We start from the raw sequence: 13734 nt of genomic DNA, 5'->3' as shown, positions 1-13734 counted from the left end.
GAGGGATAGTTATATGATCCAATTATGTTATTATTGTTGAGAGAACTTGCACTAGTGAAAGTATGAACCCTAGGCCTTGTTTCCTAGCATTGCAATACCGTTTGTGCTCACTTTTACCACTTGTTACCTTGCTGTTTTTATATTTTCATATTACAAAAAGCTATATCTACCATCCATATTGCACTTGTATCACCATCTCTTCGCCGAACTAGTGCACCTATACAATTTACCATTGTATTGGGTGTGTTGGGGACACAAGAGACTCTTTGTTATTTGGTTGTAGGGTTGTTTGAGAGAGACCATCTTCATCCTACGCCTCCCACGGATTGATAAACCTTAGGTCATCCACTTGAGGGAAATTTGCTACTGTCCTACAAACCTCTGCACTTGGAGGCCCAACAACTTCTACAAGAAGAAGGTTGTGTAGTAGACATCAGGGCCAGAGAAGCACCTGGGGGTGCCCCGAGGGGGCCACAACCCACCAGGGCGTGCCTGGGCCCCCAGGCGTTTTTTTTTTGAATATTTACTGTGAGGCAAAGCCCCACAGCCCTTTATTAAAAAAAAGAGAACCACTGTACAAGGATAACAAACTATACAAGAAAGGAAAACAAAAGGGGAAAGAGTCTACCTATTAGCTATCTAACTGCACTTACTTTACAACAAAGAATCAATCCAAGCCAAAAGTTTTGGCCTGTTACAATCCTTCACCCTGTGAGCAAGCAAGGAAATGTCATGGATGAAATTACACTTCCAAGCACTGAAAGTAGCTCTCTCAGCTCTGAAAATTCTGCCATTTCGCCGGATCCAAATATTCCAGGCTGCTGTGAGTATGACTTCAATGAAGAAAGGGTGTGTGAAGTTAGACCTGGCTTGCAGGAGACATTGCAGGATATCTGATCCACTAGACCAATCAATACCCAAATAGTTCCAGATTCTACAGCTGAAAGTGCAGCGAAAAATAGATGTATCCTATTCTCATACGCCAACTCACTGCAGATGAGGCAAAGATTATCATCCTAATTCGAACGCCAGTGTCTCCTAACCAGCATATCCTTGGTGTTAAGTCTATCAAAGAACAAAAGCCAGCCAAACACCTTGATCTTCATGGTGCATTTACTTTACCAAAGCCATTTGCAGGGTTGTATTGTAGGCAAGTGGGAGTGCATGATCCTGTAAAAACTTTTTGCCGTATACCCTCCTGATTGACCAGGCCATATCCAAACATCAGGGATGGTGGGGTCTCTGTCTAACTGCATGATCCAATTTTCCAATGTGTGCAACTCAGCAGCAGCTTCCTGAGAAAGAGGCAGATAAAACATGGAGAAGAGATCCTGGGATTGGAGAAATTCCCTCACAGAGATCCTGTCATTAATGACAAAAGAAAACAACCTTGGCAATCTCCAACAGAGGGGTCTAGCAGAGCCCCCAATGTGCCAGGAATTATCCAGAAAAGGGCAGAATCACCCATGTTGATGTGGACTGAAGCAATAGCAGTGTAAGCCTCATGCAGCTTCAGAATATCTCTCCACCAGAAAGATCCAACAGTAGCTGTTGCCTGTGGGACCCCGTGATCATAGTAACTATTCCATATGAGGGTCACCCAAGGAACATCAACCTTGTTATAGAATTTATGCAGATGCTTGAGGAGCAGCCCTTGGTTCTGAATGTTCAGATTAATAATGCCTAAACCACCCTTATCTCTTGGCCTGCAAACGAGCTCCCAAGCAGCCAGGGACTGTTTTGGAACATCATTATTACCCCTCCAAAGACATTGCCTGAAGATCCTGTCCAGTTGCTTAATGATCCCCGCTGGGATATTGAGGGTACACAAAAAGTATATTGGCAGAGAGGTCAAGACAGAAGTGAGAAGCTGCAAACGAGAGCCTTGATTCAGCATAGAAGAGCTTGCAGTTAACCTCCTTTCAAGACTGTCAACTAAGGGCATGAGGTCAACGATCCTAGGCCTTGTAGTTCCCAATGGCAATCCAAGATAAGTAAATGGAAGTTGGCCAATTTTACAACCAAGAATAGCAGCAAGTCTGTCAGCCTCCTCATTAGGCATATTCAGTGGGATCATTGAGGATTTAGCAAAGTTGACCTTTAAACCAGTGGATTGTTGAAATGTAAGCAGCATATTCTTGAGGGCCACAAGCTCATCATCCTTAGCTGCAAGAAATAGGATCGTATCATCCGCATATTGGATGATGGGAAAATCCCTGTCATGTGTCTGAAGAGGCAAAGAAAGTGTGCCAGACGCGAGCATTTGATTAACCACAGATTGCAACAGGTCAGCTGCGATGACGAACAACAGAGGAGAGAGTGGATCACCCTGCCTGACGCCATACTTACACAAGAATTGCTTTCCAGGAATGCCATTTAACAGCACAGACGACGAGCCTGTAGACAACAGCTGTTTAACCCAAAGAACCCATTTGGCATCAAAACCTTTATGCTGCAACATCTGAAGAATAACCTCATGCTCAACTGTGTCAAGGCCTTAGCAAAGTCCAACTTAAGGATTACAATTGGGCGCTTGGATTGCTTACATTGATGAATATACTCAAAGCTCCAGGCCAGACAATCCTGAATCGACCGGCCCTTGAGGAACCCATATTGATTTTTGTGGATGCACTTGAGGATCACCCGCTGCAATCTGTTGGCCAGTAATTTTGTGAGGAATTTAAGACATGTGTTGGTGAGGGAAATCGGCCGGAAATCATCCGGCCCTTCTGGTGACATGATTTTGGGAATGAGCGTAATGAGGGAGGAGTTGATATTTTCCAACGAGAGTTTCCCCTCATAAAAAGCCCGAATCATCCTCAAGAAATCCCCCTCAATGATAGGCCAACAGCGCTTGACAAACATCCCATTAAAGCCATCTGGGCCAGGTGCTCGATCCGCCGGTAAATCCTTCAAAACTTTGTGTATTTCTTCATCAGAAAAAGGCAAGGATAACTCCTCCAGCCCCGGGATGGGTTGAATTAAAGAATTCAAATCAAAGCCCATAGAGATCCCTTGGGCCTGGCCCATCCTAGATTTGAAAGAGGCCCACAGGATGCCCGCCATCTGAGCATGATCAGTCACTGGATCAAGCATGGAGCTGGTTTTGAGGCTGGAGATTGAGTTTCTCCTCATACGCTCAGAGGCCATGGCATGAAAAAAATTTGAATTCTCCTCACCAACCTTGATGTACCTAATAGTGCACCGCTGCTTCCAATATATGTAGTGAAGTTTTAACAGGTTTTCATAGTGTAACTTCACGCATTTCCGGAAGTTGAATTCCGGCCGTGTTAAAGGTCGCACTTCCTCCAGCTGATCAAAGTGCAGAATCACCTTTGAACAATCAACAGTAAGCTTTTTGATGTACGATAATTTTTTGCTCCAAATTTTCAAATCGTACCGCAGTCGCTTAAATTTCCCTGTGATAACCGCTGAAGCAGAGAGATCAGAGAAAACAGGTGCATTCCAGGACTTGGAGACACAATCCATGAACCCCGGCATATCCAACCAGAAATTTTCAAACCGAAAAATCTTGGCCGCAGGAATGGTAGTGTCAATGGACACCACACAAGGCACGTGGTCAAAGGAAGTTTTGGCTAGTGTGGTAACCACGGTGTTTGGGTAGTGTGAGATCCAATCAGCAGTAGTGAAGAACCAGTCGAGTTGCTCAAGCAGGGGGTTCTGCTGCATATTAGACCAGGTAAAGCTCCGTCCCTTCAAGGGCAGCTCCAAAAGTCCCAGGTGACCAATTATTTCGTTGAATAGAAAGATATCGTTGGTATCACCACCCGGAAGGTTTCGGTTGTCCAAAGATCTGATGAAATTGAAATCCCCCAACAAGAGCCAATTTTCATCCGGTGGAATTGGTAAGTGATAAAGCCAACTAAAAAAATCATCCCTAGGCTGGCCCTCACATGGCCCATAGACAGTGGTTAGGGTCCATTTTTTAGAATTCTGTAACGACTGGAAAGAGACGATAACACCAAACCTCTGAATATCCACAAGCTGGCCATGAAAGATCGAGGAATTACAAACAACGAGGATCCCACCAGAGGCTCCAACAGAAGGGGAGAACACAAATTGATCAAACCGCCTAGGGCAAAAGGATCTAAGCGTACGGATATCGAAGCTCTCACATTTAGTTTCTTGCAGACAAATAACAGAACATCTGCTCTCCTCAATCTTGGCACGGAGAACACGCTGTCGAGCCTCAGAATTGAGCCCTCGCACATTCCAATAGAGCACATTCCAGTTGCGAAAATAGCAATTATCCATAAAAAAACCACGCAGGGATATAGTTGCAGATCCAGCTGCTTAACAGCATGGACATAAACGGACCACATGTTGCAATAACAGTAACCAATTGTTGCAGACAGATACTGAAAACAAAAAAAGAGCGCAAAAGCAAAAGCGCCCAACTCGCCAGGAATCTTCGTGGGCCATCAAGCATCATGTGGACCATCACCTTCTGCAGCAGGATTAGGAGAAGCCATAAGCTTCTCCACTGATAACTCGGCTGGATCAATGCCCAAAGCCACTCCAATGGCCTGCAGCATCGAAATAGGCGTCGGAGGTGGGAGAGGGAGCACGCTGGGCTCATCGTCAAGTCGAAGCTTCTTGGCCTTCGGGCGACGCTGGGGGGCAGACCTCGGAGAAATTGCAGAGACGGGCTTCATGCCTGTCCTCTTGGCAGCACTGCGCGTCATGCGTCGAGTGGAGAAGTCGGGAGCTGGCTCCACAAGCGTGATGGAGCACCGTGAGCGTGCAGACTGACGTGGTCGCTTACCCAGCGGAGAAGGTGTAACCGAAGAAAACTGAAAGTCCTCTTGAGAAACCTGGTAAGTGGAACACGAGTGATCGTCAGATGCCAACTCCTCAATGACCACCGAGGAGCTGGGTCCAGGGACGGAGACATCAGGCGGAGCAGAGAAAAGCTGAAACTTCGCTTGCAGATCTGCAGACCCAAATTTGATGTGTAGCAACAGCGCAGAAGAACTAGGGAGGCTGGCTGGTATATCCTTGATGAAGAATTCAGGTAACAAAGTCTTGAAAGATCGCTCCCAGATCATGGCCGGCGGCAAAACTGGTCCATAAAAAACCCGGACCAAGCCAAGATGAATCGGCTCCAGCTGCACAAGTGGTGGGGCTTGTAGAGGCTGCTGGACCTCAGCCATATCCTCATCGTCAGAAGAATCCGCAGATGGGTTCAGAATCATAGAATCCTGGTCTTGGACAGGTTGGACCTCTTGATGCTGCTGCTGATGGTCAGGCTGAACCTGCTCCTCCCACGGGCCCCATCCTGCTCCTTGCGGCACATTGTCAGCCCAGCCCGCCCCCTCATTCTGCCCTTGTGGAGGGCCCGGAGGAACAGCGTTCCATCCCAAAGCAGGGTATGGGGGCATTGCCCAAAATGGCTGCGGCACTTGAACTCCAGGCAACGGGTGGGGGTTCCCATTTAGAGGCATTGGGTCCTCATCCGCTGGGATCATGGCACCAGCGAATTCCCCTGACAGGATATAGCAACCAGCTGACCAAGAAACCATGACGTCGCCCCAATTGGAAAATTCCCGAAAGGTGACCGAACGAGGAACTAGCGCATTGTCGGGGAACGAGGCGCGGACCAAAGCTCGAACCTTGCGCCGGTCAGTACTATTCCAGTAATGAAACTGCCCAAAAGAGCCAACCATATCCGCAATGCACTGCGTATTCCTGTAGTCTAAAGGGATGCCGATGAACATCAACCACCCCGTCCGCTGACCATGAAGAGCACGAAAGCCTTCACCCTGATTATGCGGAATAAAACGGACGAAAAACTCATTGCCATCATCATCAATCCCTAAGGGGAACGGAGGATGCAAAGTGAAAGAGCCTCGGACAACAGGATCTTCCATCTCAAACAGACCAACTCCCTGATACCAAGTCTGAGCAGAAAGAACTGGAACATGCATCACTTGAACTAGAAAATCAAGAACCTGCTGGCGACGGACCCCAACTAGCTCTGGAGGCGGGATCGGCTCCACAATGGCCACCATGTATTGCTCATGCGCTCGGGGCGGCGGGACGGCCGACGTGTAGAAGGTGCGAGGTAGACGATCTGCTCCGCCATCTTCAATATCAAAGCCCGCAGGGATAAAGCGATGCGGGTCAATCTCATACACCGCCATTGAGGGCTGCAGAGCAGGAGCCGGACCAGAGCTGGGGGAAGCTTGGGCGTGCTCGTGAGGGCGGTCCGGCGGCGATGGTGGCGGCGGAGAAGCAGATGGGGTTTTCTCCGGAGGCGTTTGGTCTCGGGAAACTGGAGAGGCAGGGCGAGAATCCTCTGTTCGGTCCCGCTTCCCAAAACCCGGCGATGGGACTTTAGGCACCCAGACGGATAAGTCAGGCGGCTTACCGGTGCAATTTTTTTTAACGTGTCCCGAACGAAAACAATTACGGCACCGGACCGGATTCGTGCATGTCTCTGATGTGTGGCGCATAGCCAAGCAATACTGACAGTCCCAATAGCTCGCAGCCATCTCTTCAATCATAACATCAAAACTTTGCAGGTCTCGGATAATATCCTCAGGAGACGAAGCCCTAGAGGCCATAGGTGATGGGCTGCCATTCTCGTCATCTGACAAACATATGGGCTGCACCCTGGAGCCCAACTGAGGATTATGGCCTGGTAGAAGCGGTTGAGCGGGTACGGTAGAATCCAAACCTTCCAATGTGAAAACTAAACGGCCATCCGAAGTTCCAGGGTTTAAACGGGCAGGAGATAAACCCTCCGGGGAAGGCGGGATTGTTCCAAACTGAATCGCTAGCCTTGCCGGCGGTGGGGTGGTCGCCGGGGAAAGATCATCCGCATCCTCATGAGACGAGACATGGTAGCCCGCTGCTCGGACCGTGGCCACCTCATCGGTAGACGGGCCATAGCTATAGCCCTTACGCGCTGGGTACTGCATGAACGTTGCAAACGTAGCATGCTTCTGAGGAAGAGATCTGGCCGCGCGAGCACGGAGAGAAGACTTGGCCGGCGGAAATTTCATGGCCTCTAAACCAATACGAGCTCTCCTCTTAGAGGGGCTGACTAAAACCCATTCCTCTTGGCATTCAGATTGCCAAAGACGGAATTCCTTCTGCCAATCCGGGCCACCATGACCCCAGAGGTGGAAAAAACACTTGAACTGATCGCAGACAAAACTCCACTGGTGCAGAATGAAAAAACCCACCTCCTTGCAAGAAACGTTGAAAGAGTAGACGCCATGGTGAAGAAAAGATACCTTGAGGTGGGAGCAATATCCTCCGATGGCCGCTTCAAGAGCGAACCCCACAGTTTCCTCATCTAGCCGGAAGGTGTGTCGTGCAAAAGAGACGACCATAATGAAATGGCCTGTGTCTTCAGATGGATGCACCAATCTGTTGAAGGTGCGTTGGATCTCAGACGCCAACTTCATCCCCGGGGAGAAATCCAATCCCAAGGAGAGCGCAGCGTGAACCGCCATGACGAAGATGACAACCAGAGGCGAGAGGAAGAGACGCCGGGAAAGATGACCCGATCAGATGGCAAAACCCACGGAGAGATGTGGTGATCGCCGGCGATGTGGGGTGGCTAGGGTTAGGGTGGCGGTGGGGAGGTGGGAGTCGCCATCTCTGGCCCCCAGGCGTGCCCAGGTGGGTGGTGCCCACCTCGGTGGCCTCCCGCACCGCCTCTTCGCTCTATAAGTACCTCCTTGCTCCACAAACCCTAGGAGATTCGACGAAATTTTATTCCAGCCGCCGCAAGTTCCAGAACCACGAGATCCAATTAAGATCCCTATTCCGGCACTTCGCCGGAGGGAATCACGATCACAGAGGGGTTCATCATCCTCATTGGTGCCTCTCCGATGATGCGTGAGTAGTTCAACTTAGACCTACGGGTCCGTACGTAGTAGCTAGATGGCTTTTTCTCTGTGTGTATCTCAATACAACGGTCTCTTGGAGATCTACTTTATGTAACGACTCTTTGCAGTGTGTTTGTTGGGATCCGATGAATTGTGAGTTTATGATCAGATTTTCCTTGATTTAATATCCAATCTTGATTGTTACAGCCTCGTATCTCTTCTCCGATATTTGGGTTTTGTTTGGCCAACTTGATCTATTTATCTTGCAATGTGGAGAGGTTCTTTGTAATGGGTTCGATCTTGTGGTGTCCTTTCCCATTGACAGAAGGGGCAGCAAGGCACGCATGTATTGTTGCTATTAAGGATAAAAAGATGGGGTCTATTCCTACATGAATAGATCTTGTCTACATCATGTCATCGTTCTTATTGCATTACTCCATTTTCCATGAAATTAATACACTAGATGCATGCTGGATAGCGGTCGATGTGTGGAGTAATAGTAGTAGATGTAGGCAGAAGTCGGTCTACTAATCTTGGACGTGATGCCTATATTCATGATCATTGTGTTGGATATCGTCATAATTATTTGCTTTTCTATCAATTGCCCAAGAGTAATTTGTCTACCAACTGTTGCTATTTTCTCGAGAGAAGCCACTAGTGAAATGTACGTCCCCTGGGTCTATTTTCCTATCATATACTTTCAGATCCATATTGCCAATTGCCTTTTCTTTTATTTGCTTTTTTATTTTCAGATCTATATTATCAATAAACCCCAAAATACCTTGCTGCGTTTTATTTACTTTTATTTGCATCTATCAATCTACTACAATCTTATCCTATCCTTACGTCACTTTTTGGCACCACTACCCAAAAGGGATTGACAACCCCTTTAACGCGTCGGGTTGCAAGTATTTGTTATTTGTGTGCAGGTACTATTTACGTAGTGTTGCGTGGTTCTCCTATTGGTTCGATAACCTTGGTCTCATCGCTGAGGGAAATACCTTATCGTTGTTGTGTTGCATCCTCCCTTATTCCTTGGGGAAACACCGACGCATCTCAAGCAACATCAAAGGAACTTTCTGGCGCCGTCGCCAAGGAGACATCACCAACATCTACTAGGTTCCTAATAACAAATCTCATGTCCATGCAATTTACATTATTTTCCATTTGCCTCTCGTTTTCCTCTCCCCCACTTCACAAATATTTGTCGTTTTTATTCGCCCCCTTTTTCGTTCGCCATTTTACCGTCGGATCTCTTACCTTGCTTGTCATCATATGGGTGATTTTGGTATGGCAGAAACAGATGATGGCCTGACTCCTAAAATTGGAAGATCAGGCAATCTGGATGCTAAAACCTTTGTTTTGGGACATGGGAATAGTATGGGGAAAGAACATATCCAAGAGTTCTTTAATTGTGTTGGAAATTTGACTCTTGATGACACCCCGATACTCAAAAGAACAAAATCTTATGCGGAAGCTATTTCAGCGCTAGTACTGACACTTGAGAATAGATTTATTCACACCCATCCTACCTTGCAAAGATTGTTTTTTGAGCTACCCACTTTAAAGGATCCCAAAGGCTAAAAGTTAGCTACCCATATCCTTATGAATGAATTTGATTACATATTACGGGAGGCTAGGGAATTATTCTATTTTTATGGTATGAACCATGAAAAACCGGTTATAGATGAGATCCTCTACAATGGTGATTATATGTTGAGACACTTGCTTGGTAATAATCAATTTTTTGATGAAAATCTTAAGAAGGCAGTCCCCGTTCTAGATATAATCCAGTAAGTTTTAAATGATGTCAATCAACAATACTCTTGGATCGTGGCCGGAAATCAAAGGGGGTATAAAGTCGGGCAACTTGAAAATGCTAAAATCTCTATGGACAATGTTTTTCAAGTTATTTTTGCTAAGCCACATGATGAGAATACATCCATGGAAAATAAGGACAAAGATGACAATACTTAGATCATTTGCATTAGGCCTAGCTAGGGGCATAAAATGATAGTGCTCATTGGGAGGCAATCCAACTTGTATCTTTTTGCTTTTTGGTTTTCTTGCTTTTTGATACGTCCATTTTGCGTCATGCTTTTATATCGATATTTATTGCATTATGGGCTGTTATTACACATTATGTCACAATACTTATGACTTTTCTCTCTTATTTTACAAGGTTTACATGAAGAGGGAGAATGCCGGTAGCTGGAATTCTGGGCTGGAAAAGGAGCAAATATTAGAGACCTATTCTGCACAGCTCCAAAAGTCCTGAAACTTCACGGAGGCTGTTTTTGGAATTAATAAAAAATACTGGAGATAGAATCAACGAGAGGGGGCCCACACCCTGGCCATGAGGGTGGGGGCGCGCCCTACCCCCTGGGCGCGCCCCCTGCCTCATGGGCCCCCTGGCAGGCCTCCGGTGCCCATCTTCTGCTATATGAAGTCTTTTACCCTGGAAAAATCATAAGCAATCTCTCGGGACGAAACACCACCGCCACGAGGCGGAACCTTGGCGGAACCAATCTAGGGCTCCGGCGAAGCTGTTCTGCCGGGGAAACATCCCTCCGGGAGGGGGAAATCATCATCATCGTCATCACCAACGATCCTCTCATCGGGAGGGGGTCAATCTCCATCAACATCTTCACCAGCACCATCTCCACTAAAACCCTAGTTCATCTCTTGTATCCAATCTTTGTCCCAAAACCTCACATTGGTACCTGTGGGTTGCTAGTAGTGTTGATTACTCCTTGTAGTTGATGCTAGTTGGTTTATTTGGTGGAAGATCATATGTTCAGATCCTTTATGCATATTAATACCCCTATGATTATGAACATGAATATGATTTGTGAGTAGTTACGTTTGTTCCTGAAGACATGGGAGAAGTCTTGCTATAAGTAGTCATGTGAATTTGGTATTCGTTCGATATTTTGATGAGATGTATGTTGTCTCTGCTCTAGTGGTGTTATGTGAACGTCGACTACATGACACTTCACCATTGTTTGGGCCTAGAGGAAGGCATTGTGAAGTAATAAGTATATGATGGGTTGCTAGAGTGACAGAAGCTTAAACCCTAGTTTATGAGTTGCTTCGTAAGGGGCTGATTTGGATCCATATGTTTCATGCTATGGTTAGGTTTACCTTAATACTTCTTTTGTAGTTGCGGATGCTTGCAATAGGGGTTAATCATAAGTGGGATGCTTGTCCAAGAAATGGCAGTACCCAAGCACCGGTCCACCCACATACCAAATTATCAAAGTAACGAACGCGAATCATATGAGCGTGATGAAAACTAGCTTGACGATAATTCCCATGTGTCCTCGGGAGCGTTTTCCTTCATATAAGAGTTTGTCCAGGCTTGTCCTTTGGTACAAAAAGGATTGGGCCATGTTGCTTCACCTTATTTACTTTCATTACTTGTTACCCGTTACAAATTACCTTATCACAAAACTATCTGTTACTGATAATTTCAGTGCTTGCAGAGAATACCTTACTGAAAACCGCTTGTCATTTCCTTCTGCTCCTCGTTGGGTTCGACACTCTTACTTATCGCAAGGACTACGATAGATCCCCTATACTTGTGGGTCATCAAGACTCTTTTCTGGCGCCGTTGCCGGGGAGTGAAGCGCCTTTGGTAGGTGGAATTTGGTAAGGAAAAATTTATATAGTGTGCTGAAATTTACTGTCACTTGTTACTATGGAACATAATCCTTTGAGGGGCTTGTTCGGGGTATCTTCACCCCGACTAGTAGAGCAAAGAGTTGCTCCTCAACCTACTGAACCTACTGAAAATGTTTACTTTGAAATTCCTTCGGGTATGATAGAGAAACTGCTAGCTAATCCTTTCACAGGAGATGGAACATTACATCCCGATTTGCACCTAATCTATGTGGATGAAGTTTGTGGATTATTTAAGCTTGCAGGTATGCCCGAGGATGTTATCAAGAAGGTCTTCCCTTTATCTTTGAAGGTAAAGGCATTGACATGGTTTAGGCTATGTGATGATATGTGATCATGGAACTACAACCGATTGAAATTGGAATTTCATCAGAAGTTTTATCCTATATATATATATATATATATATATATATATATATATATATTTGGCCTATATATGTGATCTTGTTCATCGTGATCGCAATTATATATATATATATATATATATATATATATATATATATATATATATTTGGCCTCGCGAAGGAGAAAGCATCGCTCAAGCTTGGGGGAGGCTTAAGTCAATGTTATATTCATGCCCCAATCATGAGCTCTCAAGAGAAATTATTATTCAAAAATTTTATGCTCGGCTTTCTCTCAATAATCGCTCCATGCTCGATACTTCTTGTACTGGTTCTTTTATGATGAAGACTATTGAACTCAGATGGGATTTATTGGAAAGAATTAAACGCAACTCTGAAGATTGGGACCTCAACGAAGGTAAGGAGTCAGGTATAACACATAAATTGGATTGTGTTAAATCTTTTATGGATACCGATGTTTTCCGTGAATTTAGCACTAAATATGGACTTGATTCTGAGATAGTAGCTTCTTTCTGTGAATCCTTTGCTACTCATGTTGATCTCCCTAAGGAGAAGTGGTTTAAACATAATCCTTCCATCGAAGTAAAAGTAGTTGCACCTATTAAAGTTGAAGAAAAGACTATCACTTATAATGTTGATCCTATTGTTCCTACTGCTTATATTGAGAAACCACCTTTCCCTGTTAGAATAAAGGATCATGCTAAAGCTTCAACTGTAGTTCGTAAGAGTAATACTAGAACACCTACACCCCCTGAGCAAATTAAAGTTGAACCTAGTATTGCTATGGTTAAAGATCTCTTGGCTAATAATATTGATGGGCATGTTATTTACTTCTGTGATGAAGCTGCTAGAATTGCTAGACGTTATACTAAAAATAAACATAGACCTGTTGTAGGCATGCCTATTATTTCTGTTAAAATAGGAGATCATTGCTATCATGGCTGATGTGATATGGGTGCTAGTGCAAGTGAAATACCTTATTCCTTATACAAAGAAATTATGCAGGATATTGCACCTGCTGAGATAGAGGAAATTGATATTACAATTAAGCTTGCCAATAGAGACACTATTTCACCAGTTGGGATTGTTAGAGATGTTGAAGTCCTGTGTGGGAAAGTTAAATATCCTGCTGATTTTCTTATTCCTGGTTCTCCACAAGATAACTTTTGTCCTATTATATTTGGTAGACCCTTCTTGAATATTGTTAATGCTAGGATAGATTGCAAAAATGATGTTGTTACTATTGGTTTGGGGGATATGTCTCATGAGTTTAATTTTGCTAAATTTCGTAGACAACCCCATGATAAAGAATTGCCTAGTAAATATGAAATTATTGGTCTTGCTTCTATTGCCGTGCCTCCTAATGATCCTTTAGAACAATATTTGCTCGACCATGAAAATGATATGTTTATGAATGAAAGAAGGGAAATAGATGAAGTATTCTTTAAACATGGACCTATTTTGAAACACAACTTGCCTGTTGAAACCCTTGGGGATCCTCCTCCACCCAAGGGTGATCCCGTGTTTGAGCTTAAACCATTACCTGATACTCTTAAATATGCTTATCTTGATGAGAAAAAGATATACCCTGTTATTATTAGTGCTAACCTTTCAGAGCATGAAGAAAAGAAATTATTGAAAACTCTGAAGAAGCACCGTGCTGCTATTGGATACACTCTTGATGATCTTAAGGGCATTAGTCCAACTTTATGCTAGCACAAAATAAAATTGGAGAAAGACGCTAAACCAGTTGTTGATCACCAACGACGGTTAAATCCCAAAATGAAAGAAGTGGTAAGAAAACAAATACTAAAGCTTCTAGAGGCAGG

General features: G+C 44.9%; 1 protein-coding gene across 1 annotated transcript; it reads right to left on the bottom strand.

The window, feature by feature from the left end:
• Positions 1 to 704: 704 nt before the first annotated feature.
• LOC141027059 (uncharacterized) lies at positions 705 to 3690 on the bottom strand. Its single transcript, XM_073503979.1, has 4 exons — positions 2547 to 3690; positions 1406 to 2484; positions 1195 to 1295; positions 705 to 990 (listed from the first exon to the last, which is right to left on the bottom strand). Exons 1-4 carry the CDS (start codon positions 3688 to 3690, stop codon positions 705 to 707), a joined length of 2610 nt encoding a protein of 869 aa, XP_073360080.1.
• Between the last annotated feature and the right edge of the window lie 10044 nt (positions 3691 to 13734).

Source organism: Aegilops tauschii, chromosome 7, assembly GCF_002575655.3.
Source record: "Aegilops tauschii subsp. strangulata cultivar AL8/78 chromosome 7, Aet v6.0, whole genome shotgun sequence".
Classification (NCBI taxonomy): Eukaryota; Viridiplantae; Streptophyta; class Magnoliopsida; order Poales; family Poaceae; genus Aegilops; species Aegilops tauschii.
This window is presented reverse-complemented; position numbering and strand designations above follow the sequence as displayed.

Bases quoted from the DNA above. Each gene is read 5' to 3' on its own strand.
- LOC141027059 (XM_073503979.1), bottom strand. From the start codon at position 3,690: ATGCAGCAGAACCCCCTGCTTGAGCAACTCGACTGGTTCTTCACTACT. The intron at 1,296-1,405 runs GTTGGAGATTGC...CCTCTTTCTCAG, and splicing joins GGGCTCTGCTAGACCCCTCT to GAAGCTGCTGCTGAGTTGCA. The intron at 991-1,194 runs GTATACGGCAAA...CCTCATCTGCAG, and splicing joins TGGCCTGGTCAATCAGGAGG to TGAGTTGGCGTATGAGAATA.